The following is a 22,957-nucleotide window of genomic DNA, read 5'->3' as shown; positions in this document are numbered from 1 at the left end:
AAAACATGTTTATTTTGGACATTTTTACCATATCAATTTTTATTGCATTATTCGATAATTTATCAAATACCTATGGGGGAAAAATTAGTAAAACAAATTTTTAATAGTATTTTTCCTAGAAATAATTACCAAAAATGATTGGCTAATCTCATTGGCGAACGGGGTGTGTAAAGTAGCTGATGACGTAGGGACACCGTAAGCCACTCCCTCACCAATAAAAGCACAGTTATCCTGTACATAAAATGGTGCTCTTTCACTTTCATTCAATGATCTAGATTTTACTTTCTTTTACTTCAGGGAAATATTTTGTTAACTTTTTTGATTCTGCATTACATTAGAAGTATGAATACGGAAATATAATGTTCAAAACATGTTTATTTTGGACATTTTTACGATATCAATTTTTATTGCATTATTCGATAATTTATCAAATACCTATGGGGGAAAAATTAGTAAAACAAATTTAAATAGTATTTTTCCTAGAAATAATTACCAAAAACGGTTGGCTAATCTCATTGGCGAATGGGATGTGTGAAGTAGGCGGGCTCTAGCTGATGACGTAGTGACGGAGTAAGCCACTCCCTCACCAATAAAAGCACAGTTATCCTGTACATAAAATGGTGCTCTTTCACTTTCATTCAATGATCTAGATTTTACTTTCTTTTACTTCAGGGAAATATTTTGTTAACTTTTTTGATTCTGCATTACATTAGAAGTATGAATCCGGAAATATAATGTTCAAAACATGTTTATTTTGGACATTTTTACGATATCAATTTTTATTGCATTATTCGATAATTTATCAAATACCTATGGGGGAAAAATTAGTAAAACAAATTTAAATAGTATTTTTCCTAGAAATAATTACCAAAAATGATTGGCTAATCTCATTGGCGAACGGGGTGTGTAAAGTAGCTGATGACGTAGGGACACCGTAAGCCACTCCCTCACCAATAAAAGCACAGTTATCCTGTACATAAAATGGTGCTCTTTCACTTTCATTCAATGATCTAGATTTTACTTTCTTTTACTTCAGGGAAATATTTTGTTAACTTTTTTGATTCTGCATTACATTAGAAGTATGAATCCGGAAATATAATGTTCAAAACATGTTTATTTTGGACATTTTTACGATATCAATTTTTATTGCATTATTCGATAATTTATCAAATACCTATGGGGGAAATATTAGTAAAACAAATTTAAATAGTATTTTTCCTAGAAATAATTACCAAAAATGATTGGCTAATCTCATTGGCGAACGGGGTGTGTAAAGTAGCTGATGACGTAGTGACGGAGTAAGCCACTCCCTCACCAATAAAAGCACAGTTATCCTGTACATAAAATGGTGCTCTTTCACTTTTATTCAATGATCTAGATTTTACTTTCTTTTACTTCAGGGAAATATTTTGTTAACTTTTTTTATTCTGCATTACATTAGAAGTATGAATCCGGAAATATAATGTTCAAAACATGTTTATTTTGGACATTTTTACGATATCAATTTTTATTGCATTATTCGATAATTTATCAAATACCTATGGGGGGAAAATTAGTAAAACAAATTTTTAATAGTATTTTTCCTAGAAAGAATTACCAAAAATGATTGGCTAATCTCATTGGCGAACGGGGTGTGTAAAGTAGCTGATGACGTAGTGACGGAGTAAGCCACTCCCTCACCAATAAAAGCACAGTTATCCTGTACATAAAATGGTGCTCTTTCACTTTCATTCAATGATCTAGATTTTACTTTCTTTTACTTCAGGGAAATATTTTGTTAACTTTTTTGATTCTGCATTACATTAGAAGTATGAATCCGGAAATATAATGTTCAAAACATGTTTATTTTGGACATTTTTACGATATCAATTTTTATTGCATTATTCGATAATTTATCAAATACCTATGGGGGAAAAATTATTAAAACAAATTTAAATAGTATTTTTCCTAGAATTAATTACCAAAAACGATTGGCTAATCTCATTGGCGAATGGGATGTGTGAAGTAGGCGGGCTCTAGCTGATGACGTAGTGACGGAGTAAGCCACTCCCTCACCAATAAAAGCACAGTTATCCTGTACATAAAATGGTGCTCTTTCACTTTCATTCAATGATCTAGATTTTACTTTCTTTTACTTCAGGGAAATATTTTGTTAACATTTTTGATTCTGCATTACATTAGAAGTATGAATCCGGAAATATAATGTTCAAAACATGTTTATTTTGGACATTTTTACGATATCAATTTTTATTGCATTATTCGATAATTTATCAAATACCTATGGGGGAAAAATTAGTAAAACAAATTTAAATAGTATTTTTCCTAGAAATAATTACCAAAAATGATTGGCTAATCTCATTGGCGAACGGGGTGTGTAAAGTAGCTGATGACGTAGTGACGGAGTAAGCCACTCCCTCACCAATAAAAGCACAGTTATCCTGTACATAAAATGGTGCTCTTTCACTTTCATTCAATGATCTAGATTTTACTTTCTTTTACTTCAGGGAAATATTTTGTTAACATTTTTGATTCTGCATTACATTAGAAGTATGAATCCGGAAATATAATGTTCAAAACATGTTTATTTTGGACATTTTTACGATATCAATTTTTATTGCATTATTCGATAATTTATCAAATACCTATGGGGGAAAAATTAGTAAAACAAATTTAAATAGTATTTTTCAGTAAAGCAGAATCGCTTTCCGTATCGATATAACATCATCAGGCACGTAAAGAGATATCTCGATAGGCAATTTGATGGGCGTGTTATATCGACTCGGGGGGCGATTCAGTGGCCACCTCGTTCACCGGATTTGACACCTATGGACTATTTCCTTTGGGGATACCTGAAAAACAAGAAGATCATTCATAACTGTTTTCTTTTTTTTCTTATTTCTGCTTATCTTAAAGCATTTCTAAATCTAGGTGTATCAGAATCAAGCCGGGATTGCATCTGTAGATGAACTAAAGCAGAGGATAATAGATGCCTGTAATTCGGTTAAAGCCGAATCAATTTCTTTGGCAGTAAGGGACAATTGGCATGAAAGAGCACTATGCATCTCTAATGGTGGAGGTCATTTCGAGCAAGATCTGTAATATTAATGAGGTGTAAAATTTATAATAAAATAGTACTTTTCTTCTTATTCAATCAAAAAACTTATAACAATATCATTTTGAAATTTCTTATAAGAATCACGTTTCATTCATAACTTGTGAAAATCCTTACAGAAAAAAAACCGTTCAAGTAAATTTTTCTTAAAAAAAATAGAGGTATCTATTTCTGAAATAAAAACCGCACCTTCCCATTTGAAAAAATGAAGTTGGTGCCTGTATCTCGCTTCTGGAAGCACCGAAAATATTAACAAATTAAATTTGGATTTCTAACTAAAAACTAAGGGGCACGTATTTTTTAGTTTTTCTCTAGCTATCTTAGTTTCCGAGAAAAAGTCCTTATCCATATAGCCTGGGGCACACATATATATAAAAGAAAAAACACTAGCAGCAAACTTCGTTCTGTAAACCTCGTCAGCTTTTATAATCCTTGGCTTTTAGAGATTCCGCCAGCATTTTTGACTGTAGCTGGTGGCAGATTTCAGAAATCTCACCAATTTTTCCAGAATCCGAGACATAAAGAAATGATTTCTTGGTCAAGCCTAAAAGAATTTCAACCAGGACATGATCAAAAACAGGCAAGAAAAAATATCTCGAAAGATTGTTATTTTGTTTTTTTCATTAGTAGAAGAAAGTCAAATTTTCGATATAGAATTTTGTGAAGGAAAAATTGTTGCTAGTGTTAAACTTATTATGTTTGAGAGTCACTTGACCAGCAAAAGGTTTCATTCAGATCGTACAACAGTCAGTTTGATTTGCGGCTTCACAGAGTTTGAAGTTTGCTTTGATGTGTTCGTGGTAAGAAGAATTTTAATTAAGTTAGTTCTGATTTTCTAATTCTATTAATAACAGGACACACATAAAAGAAGGGAAGTTGGTTGATAGTCCCAAAGAAAATAAATCTTCTGATAAAGAAGAGTATATGAAATCAAAATCATCCCAACAAGTGCCCAGTGTTCCTTTTCTCACTTCAGAAAATGGTAATTATTATTATTATTTTTTATTTATTTTTTTCACTCCACCATACAGCAGTGACATCGAGTTGTAGATATAATCTCAACCTCCCTTGAAAAGAAGGTGTTTTTCTGGGGTGTTCCTTGATGTGAAGTAGGCTTTCGATCGGCTATGGCACACTGGATTTCTCTAGAAGCTCAAGAGCATCCTTCCAGCCACCTATTTTCAACGTATCACTCTTCCTTCTGCATGCTTAAATGCTCTTCTCCATGCCACACATTTTGAGAATGGCTGCTATTGGCCACCACTAATAATGATTTATCTCAATGATTGTGATGTATATCTCAAAATATTGTTTTTCTTAGAATAATTCAATTATTTGTTTACTACCTTCATACTTTTTCTTTAACCAGTTAACTGTTTCGACCTCGTTGGAAAATGTGTCCCCTACGTGCGTCGTACAAATTAAGCGATGACGAATATATTCGTCAAACCCAGAGTATGTTTGATATGAAATTGGGTTGCTGCAATTATCCTGGGTAGGTCGCAACATTAAAGAGGTATTTATGCAAATGAAATCCCTGACCAGATGATAAAATACAAATAATTATGCAGGGAAATATCTTGGCAGGTTAGTAGCCCACGACGCAATTTGGATGATCGCTAAATCTTGAACCCCGCACATGAGCCATAAAAAAAACTCCGCCTCTTGAATACAGGTAAATAGGGAACACAAGGATGCTCATCCCGTTTTTTTAAGCGCCACTTACTGTATAGTCTAGCCTAACCCAATATAGGAATTCGTTATTGATTCAGTGATGACTAATAAAAGACAAAGATACATTTACGAAGACTAATTCATACTATATCTATCTATTAGTTCCTTTTATTTCGAGATGGCCTCAAAATATTCCAAACTTCTTGCAGTTTACGAATATATTTTAGTTTTACCTAAAATTGCAAAATTAACTGTTAATGGTCACTGCTGAAAACGCGTGACGAATATACTCGTCATAACACAAAATTTTACACTTTTCTCATGACGGATATCTTCGTTATAAACAGTTAACTGTAATTAAACTTACAATTCGTTGATAGTTGAAATTGTGTTCATTTCAGGTGAAATAGAGATAATACCATTATCAATGAAAGGCGAAACTGACCGTGGGACAGTAATTGTGACCAGCAATCATAATAGTAATAGTAAAGATAATAAAGATGGTAATATAAGTAATGGGAAGCCTTACGAATGTCCCGAATGTAAATCTTGTTTTAAAAGACAAAATCATTTAAGAATGCACTACAGAATCCATACTGGGCAGCGACCGTTCAAATGCGCCGACTGCAGTTTGTTAGTATTCACTGGTATTTAGATGTTTAACATTGATTGATTTCCATCACTTCAACTTCAAATAATACATTCATCTATTTCTCCTAATACCTCCGCAGATTAACTGAACTCAAATATGTATTTCATCTTTATTAATCTTATTGCCTTTCTCTTTACTTTCTTTTACTCTTCTAAATAAGAGAAAGTTACTGTAATAATGCAGATTTTATATTTTGAGTTTGCACTGAGTTTTCACTGTACGTCTTGGGAAGCTCTCTGTGCGCACGTATGTCAGTGTTTAAACACTCTCTCAAAGTAAAGTTGATAGCTCAATGTTTACATTCCACTTGAGTTTTGAAGCTGTCGGAAATTTAGCCAAAAATATGCATTAATCGGTAAAGTGCCAATTTACTTAAGTTTTTATTTCATTTTCTTTATTTCCTCGAGAATGTTTCAATGAGTCTTAGGGCGCTTCGTGATTTTCCGTTTTGGAGTTCCGGTGATCAGTACTTAACAGACTTACGCACACAGAGATTCTTGTCAAACGTAGTAATTTTGAGACATTGCCCAAATTGAAAATCAGCATGTTTGCAAGCTTTCTATTGTGTAAGGGAGAAAAAAAAATTACTGAAGATAACAAGAAAACCAAAAACTGTGATTTATAATTAATTTCGTTCTGTTGGCAGGAAATTCAGCACCAAGAGCGCTTTAAAGACCCACTCCTTGAAACATGAGGGTTTAAATATAAAGCATTTTACGTGTGATGATTGTGGTAAACATTTCTTACTACAAAGCAGTCTCAGGTAATTATTTGAGTCGAACAGGTGAGGAAAAAGCTTTTATTTTAAGAGGCACTTGAATATCTTCTCTTATAAGAAATATACTGAAATTTTTCATCAGTTTTTTCATATAATTAAAACTGGAACTCTTGATGGAATCGGGCCTTTTGTGCGTGGCGTTTTAGCCTCTCTTCAAATTCTTAGCAGTGGCAGCGATCTAGAATTTCTGTTTATAAAATAATTCATGTAAACTCAAATCCATAAAGCGCTAAATGATAAAAAATATGTTGAAAAGTACCGCTTTTTCTCAGTAACTTAAAAGAGTGGCTAAAAACGTGTTTATGGTTTTCACATTGTTTGTACTTTAGCATTTTCCAAAGAAATTGCGTTGCAATTATTAATTTTTTGTTGTGATAGGGTGAGTCAATTAGCTGTTGAAAGTCTTTTTTCTTCTTATATCTTGGATTAAAAAGATGTGCGTTTCTTTCAGTGTTGCTCAAAAGTTTGAAGCAACGAAATGAATACTTTTTGTGCCACATACTACTTATATTATTATTAATATTGTGGTACAAATATTTTTAAATAAATCCTCACGTTTGAATACTTATTTTTGGTAAATTAAAAAGATAAAGAGCAATTATAGTTTTCCGGAACTATACCTTGTAAGTGAAAGTATTGCGCTCTGGTCAAACTCGCAGTATTGATTTTCACTGAGGATTTCGCTTTAAATTTAAAATAAAAGAATTTTTTCGCAAAGTATTTGAAAGGATTAAAGGTTTAAAATTATTAAGTCAAGTTTTTGCATATTAAAACTTGCTATTTGGTTTGTGTTATCACTGATTGGGTGGCAAAGGCTACCTCAACAACTTGGGTACGACTAAGATTTATGTATTAGATTATCTCTAGATCGCATATGATGTAGGTTCACCACGCAGAATTGGGTAGCATTAGGATAATTAAAGCAGTACTCTTGTTCGTAGAATTTCTTATTTATTCCAGAAACCAGCATACTGTTCCAGAGGAACTTGATGTTCTTATATGGATACAGCTTACTATAAATATAGCATTATGCCAATACTTTCGAATGTAGTTATTTAAACTATATGTATGTCGTATGTAGTTTTAATTTTCTTTTTATGCAATTCATAGGTTTGCTATATTTTATAAGGGGGCACATCAAGGGTTGTTTCCATTAATATTACTTTTTATTATATTACTAAGCATTTAAGCTAACATTAACAATAAAGTTAATTCGGTTTATTATTGTAGGCGTCATGTAGAGTCTTCTCACCTAACTAACTGCGTATATGTATGCCCTCTGTGTAAAAGTGATTACGAAACTTATTCAGCATGCCAAAAACATTTAATCAATCATATGTTGGAAGATCCAAAATTAAAACCAATTAAAGTGGTAAGAAATTTGAAGAAAGTGAGGAGTTTGTGTGAAACGGATCAGGGGGATAGGAATTGTGAAGAAACTACGGTGATTAACAGCAGCGGTTCAGTAACAACAGCTGCATCCCAACTTGATGATATCGTTAGTACTCTCAATCACAGCCAACGATTCGCTATTTCTCGTAAGTTTGTATTTTCTTTCTTAGAACATTTGAAAACCAAAATAAAATATTAAAATATGAAGCTTCTTAAGACTTAGCATACCTCGGATTTTTCTTCTTTTAAAAAATAATGTTAATTGATTTGCAACTTGGTGATTGCTCAAATTTTATTTTATTTTTTTGTAATAATTGCTGTTTGGGTTAGAAAATGAAGATGGTTTGCTTTGCTTGGACCAAACACTCCAGAATCAGAACCAGTCACCGATTGGAGCGAATCAGCAGTCTGAAGTAACAGAAGTTAATCAATGCGAACTTGCTGCGGTACGAGTTTAGCAAAAACTTCTTCTTTTTTTTACCACAAGCTTTTTGATTACATTTAAAACTTAAAAAAATTAACAAATTTTAGGATAAAATAGCAGATTTCAGTGATAAAGGTAATGCTCATTTACACCAGTCATTTGGCGATATTCAGAATTCATTGTCATTATATGGCCAACACTTTGAAGATTGCCTTTTTATTCCAGTATGTTAGTTTTTTAATTCTATTCTACACATCAGAAGTTTTCTTATTTTAGCTAAAGTTAATTTATGGTTTTGCAGAATACCAACTTGGATATGAACAGTTCTGATATTGAAAGTACAAGTTTCGGTACAATTTTACAATCATCCGATTTACTTAGGTTGTTAAATTTTATATTTAATTTGCAGTTTTTTGAAAAATGGAATCAACATTCAAACATTAATTTCCTGTTTTGATTTTAAGGTGTGAAACATGTTCTTTAGAATTCCAAACTTTAGCTGACTTAAATATTCATAAAACAATGCATTTAAGTGAAGCAGAAGTAGAACACGCGTGTGCTACATGCCATAAAGTATTTCAGAGTGTCGGTGAGTATGAGGTAAGAGCGAGTTTGCTTTCGTCCTATTTAGCCAGTTTGACGGATAGCCATGTGTGACAATTTCGCTTGACTCTTAACTCTTTGTGACAGATCTTATGACAGCATATATTAATGTGTACATTAGTATTCCTAGTGGCTGAAATAGTATCTGATATGAAAAGAAAGCGGATGCAGAAGTTTTGATTAATCCTGCTCATGTAAATAATGTTTGCATTAACGATCATTCCTCTCTGAATTCAATTCCTATAGATTCAAACATTTTCTTGACAATCGAAAATAAATTTTCATCCACTGTAACAGGATAATTATCAATCTTTACATTGGTGAGAAAAGGGGTTTGAGAGGAGTATGAGATTTCTCTATTTAATGAAGTAATCTGTGGGGGTAAAGTAGATCGCTTCCTCGTAGTGCCTTCTGGAAACATATTTTAATTGCAAAATGATCTACAAATTAAGTTGATTGCAGCAGGTCACATAGTCAGGGTGGTGGTGGAAGAACGATCTTTTCAGTCAACGGCAGCACCAATAAGTCGAGTCAGATGGCTTTCCGCGAATGGGTAGAAGAGACTTATTAGCCAAGGTGACGGCAACTCTTTTAGGAGCGAGCTTTCCGAAATAATGCTACTGGTCCTCCAGATTGGGAGTTAAGCGTATCGCCAACGACCCTGCCTCGGGAAAAAATAATTGATACGAATCTAGAGAGAATGGGCACTCACTCTTCAATGAGGTCCTAATATAAGATTGTAGCACCATAAGAAGAAGAAGTTTGAAGTAATCTGATCTTTTATCTTTTTTATTTTCCTCCATTAGCCTAGAAATTTTTCGTTTACATATTTGAAGTTCTTTGGGTAATTTTTCTGATAATTTTTAAAGATCGATTTTCAAGTCCTTTATTTGTTGAAGTAATCAATGCTGTTTTGATGGTTGGGAAGTGGCAATATGTTTCATTGGCGTCTCTCACATTCCCTCATCCCTAGCCCCCACATAGTGAGGCTTGTACCAGATCTTTTTGTAGAGTTCGTGAGGAAAAAGAGGCAATCCACAGTAATCTCTGACTGCCTTGGGATGTAAGAAGATAGGTAGGTACAAGGCCTAAGTTGAAGAATTTAAAGTGCTTCTGTGTTACTATTCGAATCGATCTTATTGATCGGATTAGATATTATCCATCATTGAACTATCGCAGTTTGATTTTTTAAGTAGGCATTGCGAAGCAGTTAAATGGAATTTGAGTTTTGAAAGTAAATCTGGCAAAGTTGGTACAAGCTTGATTTTTTTACAATGAAATTTTGTTCTATACTACTTTATTTGTTTATTCTTTCAGCGCCATATTAAAATGCATTGCGCCGAAGCGAAATTTCATTGTTGCACCGTTTGTAATGAAACTTTTACAACTGACGACGAATTGAATCAACATTACACGTCACATCTTAAAGAAGGAAGGTAAACGTTCTTATTGCTTTCCGTTTATTTATATTTGATGTTTGGTTTTGTAAGAAAATAAAACAGTATTTCAGTTTCATAATTTTGTTCTAAGAAGGGTACTTTACAGCAATAATGGTGAAGAGCTGAAAGATGACCAATTGGAGAAAAAGAATGTGTTATTTGTACAGTCCAGCGAAACAACTGTAAGGGGCAAGAAAAAATTAATTTTATATAATAAAAATGAAGAAAATGTTTCCGCGCTTCTACAAACAATATTACAAGTTGATAAGGTAATTAATTTGAATAAATTGGTAAATTTAACTTTATTTATACATACAAACATTGTTAATAATATGAATAACTCATGTGCATCCATCCATTTAAGATATTTTATCTTGAGGTGTATAATTTTTTAGGTGAACTTGATAAAACTATTCCCAATAAAAAATTTGTTAGTGTTGTTCTTAACTCAGTTTTAACTAATTTCCAAATTTTAAGACCGTTATAAATACATTTTCGGAAAATCTTTTTGTTAACTTAGTCATTTAAAAAATAGTACTTTTTTTCAGATTCAAAATGTTCATCTTTTTATTTTCTCGAGGATAAAAGAAAGAATCGGAAGCGTCCAGATCTCCTATTTTTAGATTTTGCTTGAAAAATCATTTTGAGGTTTCCCTTCAAAATAATTTTTTAATAATTGGTCTGTGTGTATGTGTTCCTTACCGCTATTCAACGTTTTCCTTTTTCGGCCAAAAAATGTGAATAAAACTATATAAAATTTTTGATTAATATCCGGAATTAACATTTATGAAAATGTTTTCTAAGGATAATATTGAATGGATATTTTTTTCTCCTGAAAACGACTTCATTCCACTTTTACGATTTAATATGTTGGAAGCTAACATCGTCTTTATTTATTTATTTTTTTTTTTTACAGAAGAAAGAAATTAAAAGTGACCATCACAATAAGTGTACTTATTGTCCAAAGAGTTTTCGTAAGCCATCCGATTTGGCACGTCATCTTCGAATTCACACTGGAGAACGCCCTTATGAGTGTCCAAGATGTAATAAAACGTTTAATGTTAAATCAACAGCCGATTGCCATATGAAAACACACACTAAAGATCGTTCCTTCCGCTGTTACATTTGTTCGAAGACATTTGCTACTTCCGGCAGCCTTAAGGTCCACCATAGATTGCACACAGGTTTTTTAATTTTTAAATGAATTTTACCATAACTGAATGAATGCAGAGGTTGTAGAAATAATCAAAAGTTAAGCGATTATAATTATTAAGTTCAATATAATGAAGAGTTAAGGTCTCCTCTTGTTGACAAGATAGTGAGCCGATGAAAGATTTTCCAGCTATTTATATCGTTCTTTCACTTTTTTTTTTAGGGGTAAAACCGTATGAGTGTCCTCTGTGTGATGCAAAATTTAGGACATCCGGTCACAAATTAACACATATTAAGTCGCATATAAAACAGCTTACACAAAAAGGACCAAAGATTAATGCGGCAATGGTCAAAACTACATCCGTTGTGGACAATACTGCAGATTTAGAAGATCAGTCAGCTAGTGTTGCTGCGGAGAATATTTGTCGAGAAATGGATGTTGTTAATCAGATGACTGAAAATACAGATATGCATTACGATGCTATTGCACATGATCCTACTAATGAATTTCTTAACAATATCACCAATATTCAGTTAAATTCTTTAGCCAATAAAGATAATAAAAGTGGTACGTTCTTAATACTGCCATAGTAAGCTAAAAACAGAACCGTTATAGGTTTTACTTTGACAAAATTCAATGCTTGGTTAAATTCAATTGCAACTGTTAGCTTCAATCTCAATGAATTCATTTTTGTTTTCTTAAGTTTTGTTTCTTTTGAATTTCTGTTGATATTAAAATTACATTATCTTATGAATCCCCTGTTTAGGCTTGAACTTGAAATGTTCACATTATTATGTATATTACATTTGCTTGAATTCACATTTACCTAACACGTACCAAAATAAGTATGGGATTAAAGTTTTCTTTTTGTTTTTGCCCAGAACAATTTGAGCAGCCTTAAGCATTTGTGCTGGCTACTCATGTTTGAAACGGAGGCAAAGATGTGACTGGCGGCGCAGAATTTTCAAAAATTGGACAGAATATTGAAATATTTAAAATTTAACGAGGGAGATGGGTTTCGAATTTTATGAGGTTGAACCCGTATCTTACGGGTTTGAAATTTTGATTTAAACCATCAGTATTCAATGTGTTTTGTGGATTAATCGGTTTTCAAGGGTTTAATTTTTTACTTCAGTGACCATTTTGTTCACCATTGCTTAAGCGGTTAATTTTTTTTTGTCCCGACCCTGTACTCCACATACATACTGTATATTCCACAGATGTGGTGTGCTTTGAAAAATATTCACTTTAAGGTAAATTTTTTTGAGTCCACGTTTTGCTGAACATGCTTTTGAACCAACCTTGTGTGCCCTCACACGACTGCCAACATTGTTGTTGGTTTTAACAAATGTTAGGTACTACATTTCCTGTTCAAATTGCGGGCAAAAAGTGTCGGTACGAACGAGCCATCAATTTTTATTAATTTTAACGCCAAATTATTGTGTTAGACAATGTGTAGACAGTGAAATCCTAGACATCGTAATTTATTAATGTTTGCATTTCTCGGTACGATCTTTTTAAGCAATATAAATTCTATCCAACTTACATTTGTTTTAAATAAGTCAACTGCTATTTTTAATTTCAGATGAGGGCGAATGTTTATTAACGAGTTTTGAACAAGATGGCAGGAAGTTAATTAGTAGACAGGAAGTACCCAAATATGTGATACAAGCAGTTGCTGACGAAAATGGTTTACATCCTGCCACTTTTGTAGTATCACTAGAGCAAACTTCAATTAGAAGCACTTCAAGCGATACAAAATTTAATTTACTTCAAGGTATTCGTTGTTTGGGCAAAAAGCATGTTAATGATGGACGTGAATTGATCACTACACCACTTCTTCTCGGTACTGAAAGTATCCAGGTAACCTTTAAGATTCTACTGAATTTCATTTTGTTTTCAAATTCTTTGAGATATGCTTTGGCAAATATCTATATTACCTTATAAAGTTGATTCGTGTCTCGTCATGCTATTACTACACAATCCTTTTGTACGCGTGTTTTCAATATTCTTGTTCGGTTTTCGACTTTCCATCCAGAGGGGGGGGGGGGTTAATCGGTTCTTTGTTAAGAATTTGACTTCAGTTATGCTTCTGTCTCACTCTATGCTGACTTAGAACAATAAACTTCGCAGTAACATGCTTTTACCCACAAGAAAAATCAGTACTGTCAATTAAAAAACAAAAGGAGCTGATAGCAGTAAGTGGGGGTCGACTCAAATGCCTTATAAATTCTTATATTGATCGGATTGATTGATTATCTTAATGGACTACAAATTGTGATTACTGTCTTAGATGAACTGCAGAGAAGTAGAGCAAAATATCTGTACATTCTGTCAGGATCGTTTCCAGTGCCAAGAAAAACTCAATGAGCACTTAAATAAAGTTCACCAGGATGAGTTGTATCAATGTATTGTAAGTTTTAATGTTTATTAATTATGCAACTGATGGATTTAGTTTTTATTCTTAATTTTTAATTATTAAGGTGAAGTTAATTTTGAACGATTCGAAACTAGTTATTTGATGTTTGAACTAGTTACGCTTAGTTTGTGTCTGGCTTGACCATTGCCAGTCTCCACAGTTCTGCAGATCAGATCAACTTCCTAATTTCTCACCCATCTCATGCTCGATCTTTCACGAGGACACTTTCATGGACTATACAGTGCTCGTGTTTCCCCCATTCAGTTAGGAGAAATTATATTAGAAGCACAAGCCCCAGTTATCTCAATACGCCAGCCTTAATAAAGCATACACTATCAAACCAAACAGTTCTCTTGCTTCTAAGTTTTCCTGATCCTAAATTCATCTTAAATCCTGAGCACTTCAAAAAATTCTCAGAATCATTCTACATTCTTAACCAGCCTAAACTCATCCGCTTTTGATTATCTTTGTTTTAGAGCCATAGGTTACAAAAAAGACGCAGAAAAGTCTTTCGATCATTGAAAACCTGGATATGTATTTTTTCTTTATTATTGGCTGAAGCGCCCAACTCGTCCATTGCATGTTGCTAACCTAGCTTCTAATCCTCACGGTTTTTTAACGCGAGAGTACGCACTAAATACCATGTATCAGGTTAAAGTGCTATGAAAAGAATGTAAGCTTGAAAGACCTCAAGATGGCGTAAGATCGGCTATGAAGAGTAGTCTTCTGATGCTTGATCGAAATCACGAAATTGATTCATCTAGTCGGCATGTGTCTCTTCGTGATTTAATATGCTGATTGCAAATATTTTAAGTTATTTCGTACGTGTGCCATTATCTGAGAAAGCGCTTCTTTTTTTTCAGGTATGTCTAGAGAAATATACGTCAAAAACTGATCTAGAGGTTCACACGGTAGTACACTCACTCGATCCTGACAGGACTTGCCACTCTTGTGCAGAAACTTTCACAGATGAAGATCAGCTAAGAGATCACAAATGTTCAGAGAGCGATACTGGAGTGAAACCATCAGCTTTAGAACATTCTCCGTCGTTCGATCTCAATACCGTAGTTCCAGATTTTTTTCTCTTCCCCGCAGAATGATATAACTACCATAACCGCACATTATCATGTTATTTAAAACAGTATATATCTCATATATATGTATGAGATTGTAAATTTAATCTCAGTCTATAACCTAATCGATAAAAGTAGCTGTCTAATAATGGTGGTATTAAGACTGGAAATAGTGGTTGGTTAATCGGATCAGGGAGGTTCGGGCTAAAAGTAATGTAAATAAACTGAATTAAAAGTTAAGGCAATAGTTAAGAGAATTAATTTTAATTATGTATTATATATTTTAGGATTGTTTAAGATTTGTGTGTTAGTATTTATTCTAAACATCTTTTACTTTCTTAACATTTGTTAAGAAAATATTTTTATTTGTGCTTTTCTTGAGCAACAGTATCTTTACTTTTCTATGTTTTTGTTGTTTTTGATTTTTTAATTTTCTTTTTTTAGTATTGTTATTAATTCTTATAAATTTTAATTTTTCTAATTGATGTTAGTTGAAGAAAATAAAAAGCAGACAGAAGGGAAAAGTAATTTTATTTATATTTATGAATAAATTGTTATATAATTTCAATAAAATTATACATTTAATATACAAAATGTATATTCTGATTAAATATTAATTTTACTGATGGTTCAGAAAGATTTTTTCCCAAGATAGACAACAATCTTTGGCACTTTCATAGAACTTATTAAACTAAATGTGAATTGTGAAAAGAATCCTTAACTTCCACGGATTTTATTTCTTTGATTCTGTTTTCCCTTACGAGGAGAGAGATGGGTTAATTTGTACAAACTAAACATAAATAAAAATACAGTTATGAATAAATAAAAATAAAAACTTAATGAAACGTCGTTTAACATGAAAAAGTAGAAGAAGTAACGAGTGACATTTATAAAATCGGGCAGACAATAAACCCGAGCGATACATGACACCATTCTATCGTAAAGTAAGTAATTTTATATTGGTATAATTATATTAATTTAAAAACCAAATATTTAGTAGAGGAAGACAAATTTAGATGATAAATTGTATCTGAAGTTCACGGATCAACACAAAAATTTATTTTCATAATTCTGATTAGATAATTGCCAATGTAGATCATGACTTATAGAACTTTTTGTTCATTTTAAAGTACAGAATAAAGTAGCAGCACACTGAATAAAAAAGATGCCTCTAAATCATGAAAATTGCAAAATACTTTGGTGTTGCTGAAAGGAAGCTAAATATATTACTTATTTTTTTTATAATCGTATCGAATAAGCAAATCTCAGGTTGTGTTAGCGGTTTCTAATAATTAATCAAGCACTATCTCCTAACATATCTCACACCGAACATTCTCATAGAATAAAGTAGAAAACATCTACCGGCCTCCGCACAGTGTTCTATCGTCAAAGACAACGCTGGGCAGTGAGCTGAAGAAGCTCCTCTTAAACTGTAAAGAAGAAATCGGTGTTCACACCAGAAGAGAGCAAAAAAAAGATTCTTGCTACAAAATTTTTAATCTACTCTTAAACCTTGAAAACGCTTGTGCTGATACAAGTTGTTTTTATTCAATGTAAATTCATAGAACGAAAAATAGGCCTAACCGCAGGCAGACAGCCAAATGCCCAAATTGGTACAATTTACGCATTGTTTTTTCTGTAAATATTTATTTTTTAGGTTTTTTCTGCTTTTTAAATTTCTTCTTCATGATTTCGCAATACTTGCCGAACTCCCATCTGACCATGGTGCCCCGCCACCAGGACTGAATCTTGGTGGCACAATCCTCGCGCAGCTTCTCTATGATGAGTCGTGCTTCCCGCTCCTCTTTCTCCTTCTTTAGTTCCTTCAGATGCTCCTCTTCCACTTTAGTCTGCAAGCAAACATGCCTCTGTCAATTTAGTCTGTTACTGTGAAGTACCATGATAAATTGATAAATCGTGAAGTTACTTAGATTAAATGGATTTAAGTTTCATCGTAGTTATTTGGAGTTAGATTGTAATTATTGGTTGAGAGGGTGTATAGAGGGGAGCAGCGCCGTGGTTTTGTTTCGAAAAAACCACTTTCAATGTGGACAGCGCTTCTATGCTGTAACTATTCCCCGTATTTAAGTAGCGACTTACATCAAGTGAAGCACAAATGATCTCTTTTGTTTTTAAATGATAAAATATTTATCTCGAAAATGTATTTGCCCTTGGATTTGGGGGCAGGTTTAGTTGGAGGGATTATCAGTTTAAATCTTGTTATTTTCAGAAAAAAATATTATTTTTAGAAAAAAATGAGTAGTAAAATGCATGTAATACATTCAATAAAACATTTTAATTCTATGATCCAAGTTGTGATAGTCCTGCATAGAGAGGAAAAAGAGTGTACGAATTCGACCAAGAAAGTTGTGACTGAGTAGGATTAAATTGCAAAGTTGATGGAGAGTCCTTACAGCACGCTCTGTCAGGTCTAGATGGAGGGTTGCTTTTTCAATGTTACTCTCGATGTTCATGGTGTTCATCTCTATCTTGGCAATGTCCTTCCGGTAGAGGTTGTTCCAGTAGATCACGTCCTGTTCTATTTGCTGCAAAAAGTTGAAAATAATTAAAACATGCATTTGAAAAAAATGAAAACGCAGTTCAGTAAAGTAGCACATAACCGAAATATTAACTTTGCAATCGGCAATTTTCCGTTTTTGAGTTAGGCAATAAGACTGATAATATCCTAGACTAGACCAAGAAACTTTTCGTCCACAAGTGTGGCTGAAAAATGAATTGCCGTTGAAAATAAATTTCAAACATTGCTCGAGGTATATACTTCCTCTCAAAGGAGAAGAAGAACATTTTAGAGTGAATTTGAAATTCAGAATTTGGGAACAAATGACAAAATTAGATTAATATTTTTCTAAATCGAACTCTGGATAACTTACCGCTTTACTTAGGCAAATTGTTTACAGCTCAATGTGATTGATTCGGTCTGTAGGATGATGAACAGCCGGAGAATTTGTTGAAGCTAAGATGCTGCTTTTGTGATCACTAAATCCATACGAAATGAACTTGAAGTTATACGAAATATCGTTTGAAAAATCTTAGATGAAAGGCTGTGTCAACTACCTTCCTATCTGAAAAGAATACCTTTTCGTTCAGATGGGCATCTTATCGACGAGACTTTGGCACAGGGTAATTTTTTTTTTTCATCTCTAGTCGACACTGAATGCTCGCATAACTGTACGATTTAAATCAGTTTTAGAAACTATTTCATTATTGTTAAATACGGCAGTAAGACAGAAATGCCAACAATGGTTAATATGAAGGTTAATTAATCAAGGTTTTTGCGAAAAAAAGAAAGTGAAGTGACCTCCAAAATAGTTCCTTTGATTTATTGTGTATTTTATGATGTGATTTCCTAAGTTAAACTTAGTTTGTATTGTGTGTCGGAATCTTTTAGCAGTAAATACATTTTTACTTCTGTTTAGTTTTTTTAAAAATTTTTAATTATTTTTTTGAAAATTAAGTCAGCTATATGAAGCTTTAGATAATTTTATGAAATCTAACAAGGCAAGAATCTGATGGTTAAAAGAGAAGTTTTATTACTTTAATAGGTTTCTTGAGGGCCACAGAAGGGTCGCCAACTCGTTTTTGCTCCCTGACTTCCAAAGTACTATAGTTGAAACCTGTATCATTATGTTGCTAGATTTCAAACCGTCACCGCAACAAATGACAGAGTAGTACCGTGTTTAGGGAAGGAATTAGCTTTGCGGTTAGCGTATTGGATTCCCACACGGAGATCCCGGGTTCGAATCCAGCTCCTGACTCATAAATTTTTCTCTTCCTAGGAGCTTCTTACAGCTCACTGTCTGGTGATGGTCAGTGTTGTGTGTAACGAGAGAACACTGCAAGGAGGCCGGCAGTGCAATGAAAAAAGCTCCGGGCGCTTATAACCTCATATGATGACGCGCCTTAAATCAATTGAAAAAAAGGTACCGTGAGTTAGTTACCTTGGTCGCAATGGCCAGGTAATTGGAGATCTCCTTGTGCACTCGGTATTCTATTTCCGTCTTATTGTCCACAAAATCAATTTCTTCTTGCAGTTTTCGAATTCGTCGCTCGATTAGAGCTTTGTTCTGGTCATAACGTGCACTCTGCCATCTACAGTTGTAAATCATTTGTGTTAAGGCCAGCTTTTTAAATAGATCCAGTTCTTTCTGAAGAAAAATTTGAAAAAAGGAAGTATATTAATTATTCAAATGCATCGGGCAAAGCAGAAGAGATCTTTGGCTAAGCTTAAAGCTGAAAGGGTTTGGTTGGAACAATTAATACCACAGAGCGGCACAAAACCAGCTTGAATACTTTAGTTATATACGTAGAAAAATGAACTTGAACATACTTTCCGAAAGGCATAATCAATACGTTCAGAACCTTACTTAGGTGAGCACCAGACGGGGTGTGAAAGAGCAATAGTAAAAATCAGGTCAAACCCTGGCAAAGTTCTAAGAATATCGAGTAATTACGCACTTCCTTCTTATTGACTTTAGGGGGCTTACAATAGTTGAAGAAAAATCCAAGCCATTCCTGTAAAATTGATTCGTCCTCGTCTTGAACAGAGAAACAATAGATCAGGCTATTGCGGAACCAAACGAATCCTCGAAGAATTAGACAATGGAATACATCGGGGGCAGATGCCCCTGCATGTCACCTATGAGATGGTCTTAAGATGGACATACAGCATATAAGAGGCGTATTTGAAATTCGGCCGCTGCAGAACTGCGGTCTGCATTTGGCGCATGCGCGCGTGTACCTATATTTGTCAGGAAAAAGCTAGACGCTATTGAGGAAACATTTCACCGTGTTTTTCGTTTTTTTGTGAGTATTTAAAATGCCTCCACCGAATGAAAATCCCGCTAAGGCGAAGATTCATTGTAAGATCAGTGAAGTGAAGATGGAGAAAACGTTATGAGCAATGAAAAATAATGACGTACGGAAATGGGTTAGAGCTTTTTTTTAGATGGCCTCACGAATTTTCATGATGTGGAACGAATTTTGCGACCTTCAGTCATTATTGAAGATTTGGCGCAGAAAGTTGACGAAAAAGTGAAAGAGAACAGACGCTTGTCGATTTCACCGTTATCAAATGAGTTTCTTCCCTCTAGTGTCAAGAAGTATTCTCTATGAAATTGTGACCGGACGTTTAAATTATACACTAATACACTAATCTTAACTCCCCTGCAGACCCAGAAGCCCTCTTTCCTGCACATGGTCCTGTGGGCGTCTCAATACCCACAATGAAGCCATGACATCGCAAAATCTCGCACGCGAAGAGATGAGTCTGTTGCTCAGTACAGGAAAACACAAATCACAAGGATCACGCCCAGATCAAGCAGGCTCTCTGTGGTGAGAAAAGTGGAAAAACTTACTTTTTTCTCTTCAATTTCGATCTCCTGATCGTTGGCCGTGTGGGCGGTGTCTTTGCGAATTTTCTCGAACAGTAATTTGATTTCGTCCAAACGAAAGACATTCTTCCGATATCTTGTATAAAAAGAAACACTCATCATCCAGAGATTTGTTATTATAAAGTAAACTAGAATAGAAAAGAATGCAACTAACTGATCGGCAATACTAATATTTTCCAGTCTGCAATGGTTGTCCACGGCAAGGTAGGCGTATATAGAGTGGATCTCACCAAGCTCAATTAGTTCGGCCCGGACTAGTGACAGTACCTTCACTATCAACTCTCTGAAAAATGAGCCATTATTATAAAGGAAGATTTTATTTAAATAAATGAAATTTATAAAGTATTCTTTAATGCCAATAATGTTTAATTCTTAAACGATATTAACACAGGATAGCGTTAAGTTTCCCTTGAGTTTGACAATAAATTAAACATCGAATACAATAAAAATTTGTATTCATGATATTTCTTTTTAATGATGCTTGTGAAAACAGCTAGAGAGCGGAAAAAATCATACAAGCGCTTGTAAAACCATAACATGTGAGTTGTTAATTTAATTAACAGATACCTTTCCCTTTGGAATTTAATCTCTCTTAACTTCTCCGTTGATTCTGGAATGAGTACGTGAGTGAACAGGTCGTACACCATGTTGACATGTTTGTTACCCAACCTGCAATATTATGATATGTCAGTATCTAACATAGGTTTAGAATGCCCAGTTGGGAATGTTCTGTCAGAGATGGATACCAGATTCACCTGATGCTGATCGGTTCAAAGTTGGAGTTTGAGGCGTATTGGAGCCTTGCAGCGCCTACAATCACCAACTTGTTGATGCACTCCTCCAGCACGCTTATCATCAGGCAGCGTTCGAAATGCGAAAAGCGTTTCAGTTTTTCTTTATCTTCGTGATCGTTGGTGAACACCAACTGGACATGTAAAATTAACTCAACAATGGTTAATTAATTCTACGACAGAAAGAAATTATGCATATCTCGAATTGCATTGATTAGGTAGAAATTATAGTAATTAGCAGGAATATTACTGCAGTATATTAGCCAATTGTTTTATATTTACAGTTGTAACTGTGTAAATGTAAATAAACTTTCAGGGAGTTTTCACTCTCCTGACCTCATTCTGCGCTCGAGTGGGTTTTTCATAAGTATTCACAGGGTTTTTTTTTTTTTTTCCCAAAGTTCAAGAATTATGATTATGACTAACAGAATTCAGTTCTTGTAACGTGTCGCTTCCGATCCGTAAGTTTTAGTTGAAATCCGGGCACTGAAATCGTGATCTGAACGTTATTGAAGGACGAGAGGGTTACTTTGTTGGTAGATAAGCCCAGTGGTGGCAAAGTGTGGAGACTGAGCCTCTTAATAACTAAGTAACATTAGAAACAAATGGAAATAAGCAAAATTGCACAGTGGCTTCAACATTAGTTAAACGCTCTTTGGGAGGTTTAGGAAATACCTTGGCCTTGTCCTCCTGGTCGCAAGCGTCGATCATCTCGTTGTAACGGGCTGGCTGTGATGAGACACTCCCTGAACTCGTAGCACCTCCTGGAAGTAGTAACCAAAGTTCTCAGTATTTAGTCGCACAGCTGATTTATTTCCTTTAATCATATTGTTTACTTCAAACACAGCGTTCTGACAAAACTAGTAGGCAGTGGATATAGAAACAAAAATATGGTGTGAACGCTCAGGCAATTTGCTCTTACCGCAATTTGCAAGATTAAATTTTCTTGAAACTTGGAATTTCAAAACTATAGTTGACCTTGATAAAAATGATCCAGTTGAAGATTGTGACCTCACAGCTGTTCCAAATCTCCGCTACAATCAGTATAGAATATAACATATGTATCTCTGAGAATAAGATCCAAACTAAAATGTGTATTTCTTTATTCGCTGAAGGTATGGATTGAATGTATGACTGATAAAGTTCGGAGGAATGCTAAGTGAGAATATTTTCACATAACCAGATTTCAGAACATAAATGAAATGTTAGCAAAGTTCAACAAGTAGGCAACTAACAACTGTAGATAAATCACATTTTCAAAATCTCACTCGAAAGTATTAATGACTTTTCCGACGACAGCAATATTTTTTAATCAACTTTAATATTACTTCCAAGAATTTATTAATTAAAAAGATCCGCTTTTTGGCTGCTCACAGTGTGAATAACGTAGCTAGCTCAACTTACCTCATCTATCTCGGTGCATCATCTCGGTCAAGCTATTTGCACTTCATCACTTAGTAGCTGTTTACTAGTTGTCCTGGAGACGCGCGTATCGAGCATACTTATTCCCTCTCCAACTTCAGTTCAAACGCCAGTTTGCATCGTAGAATCTGATATCCATAAATTCAAATCTAAACATTTGATTTGAGATCAGAGAAATATAAAAACATGCACAAGGCGGACACAATGTACCTTACTCGCTAATATTTGCGTATTCCGAGTTTTGAAGCTACAAATTAGGTGAGATACTCACACTACTTGCAGTTTACGAACTCAAGTTTTCTCTCATTTTTTGTTACATAAATTTTCTATTTACTTGGAAACTTTTTGCAAAAAGATAAGTTTGTAGCCAACATTGTTCATTAAGAAAAAGATAGGTGAGATCTAGGTTGGTTGATGAAATCTAACTCTCTAAAAGTGCCTTTTCAATAAAAAATGTTGGGCTTTATGATGAAAGCTGTGCGCCTCTCATGCGATTGTTTCACGTCCCCTAATGGTACGCCTACACAGTTACCCGGAACTCGGGAGAGCTGTGATGAACAGCTAGACATCACCCAACTAGGAAGTTTGAATTTACATAAATTGCTTTAAAGGCT

General features: G+C 34.1%; 2 protein-coding genes across 5 annotated transcripts in view; one reads left to right on the top strand and one right to left on the bottom strand.

The window, feature by feature from the left end:
* The window catches only part of LOC141448259 (uncharacterized), a 49,252-nt gene extending 34,293 nt beyond the window's left edge, over window positions 1–14,959 (top strand). For 2 of the 4 annotated variants that reach the window (XM_074116508.1, XM_074116510.1), the window contains 15 exons: window positions 3,967–4,094; window positions 5,188–5,419; window positions 6,085–6,201; window positions 7,447–7,754; window positions 7,939–8,054; window positions 8,140–8,256; window positions 8,334–8,413; window positions 8,497–8,632; window positions 9,953–10,071; window positions 10,166–10,343; window positions 10,991–11,258; window positions 11,450–11,794; window positions 12,813–13,090; window positions 13,521–13,640; window positions 14,510–14,959. In XM_074116508.1, the coding sequence (XP_073972609.1) occupies window positions 3,967–4,094; window positions 5,188–5,419; window positions 6,085–6,201; window positions 7,447–7,754; window positions 7,939–8,054; window positions 8,140–8,256; window positions 8,334–8,413; window positions 8,497–8,632; window positions 9,953–10,071; window positions 10,166–10,343; window positions 10,991–11,258; window positions 11,450–11,794; window positions 12,813–13,090; window positions 13,521–13,640; window positions 14,510–14,746 (2,779 nt within the window). In that variant the 3' untranslated portion in view covers window positions 14,747–14,959. Of the gene's footprint in view, window positions 1–3,966; window positions 4,095–5,187; window positions 5,420–6,084; window positions 6,202–7,446; window positions 7,755–7,938; window positions 8,055–8,139; window positions 8,257–8,333; window positions 8,414–8,496; window positions 8,633–9,952; window positions 10,072–10,165; window positions 10,344–10,990; window positions 11,259–11,449; window positions 11,795–12,812; window positions 13,091–13,520; window positions 13,641–14,509 lie in introns of those variants that run through there. The other 2 variants (XM_074116509.1, XM_074116512.1) reach the window with 2 other exon arrangements.
* Window positions 14,960–15,233: 274 nt separating this feature from the next.
* On the bottom strand, window positions 15,234–22,341 carry LOC141448272 (dynein regulatory complex protein 9). Its single transcript, XM_074116556.1, has 10 exons — window positions 22,326–22,341; window positions 21,844–21,955; window positions 21,597–21,685; window positions 20,886–21,055; window positions 20,698–20,799; window positions 20,285–20,413; window positions 20,095–20,206; window positions 18,679–18,885; window positions 17,134–17,265; window positions 15,234–16,569 (listed from the first exon to the last, which is right to left on the bottom strand). Exons 3-10 carry the CDS (start codon window positions 21,630–21,632, stop codon window positions 16,366–16,368), a joined length of 1,092 nt encoding a protein of 363 aa, XP_073972657.1. The 5' UTR covers window positions 21,633–21,685; window positions 21,844–21,955; window positions 22,326–22,341; the 3' UTR covers window positions 15,234–16,365.
* Window positions 22,342–22,957: the final 616 nt, after the last annotated feature.

Source organism: Rhodnius prolixus, unplaced genomic scaffold (genome assembly GCF_049639745.1).
Source record: "Rhodnius prolixus isolate KJV_2025 unplaced genomic scaffold, Rpr scaffold_13, whole genome shotgun sequence".
Classification (NCBI taxonomy): Eukaryota; Metazoa; Arthropoda; class Insecta; order Hemiptera; family Reduviidae; genus Rhodnius; species Rhodnius prolixus.
The sequence above is the reverse complement of the archived record's forward strand: the minus strand, read 5'-3'. Positions and strand labels throughout refer to the sequence as shown.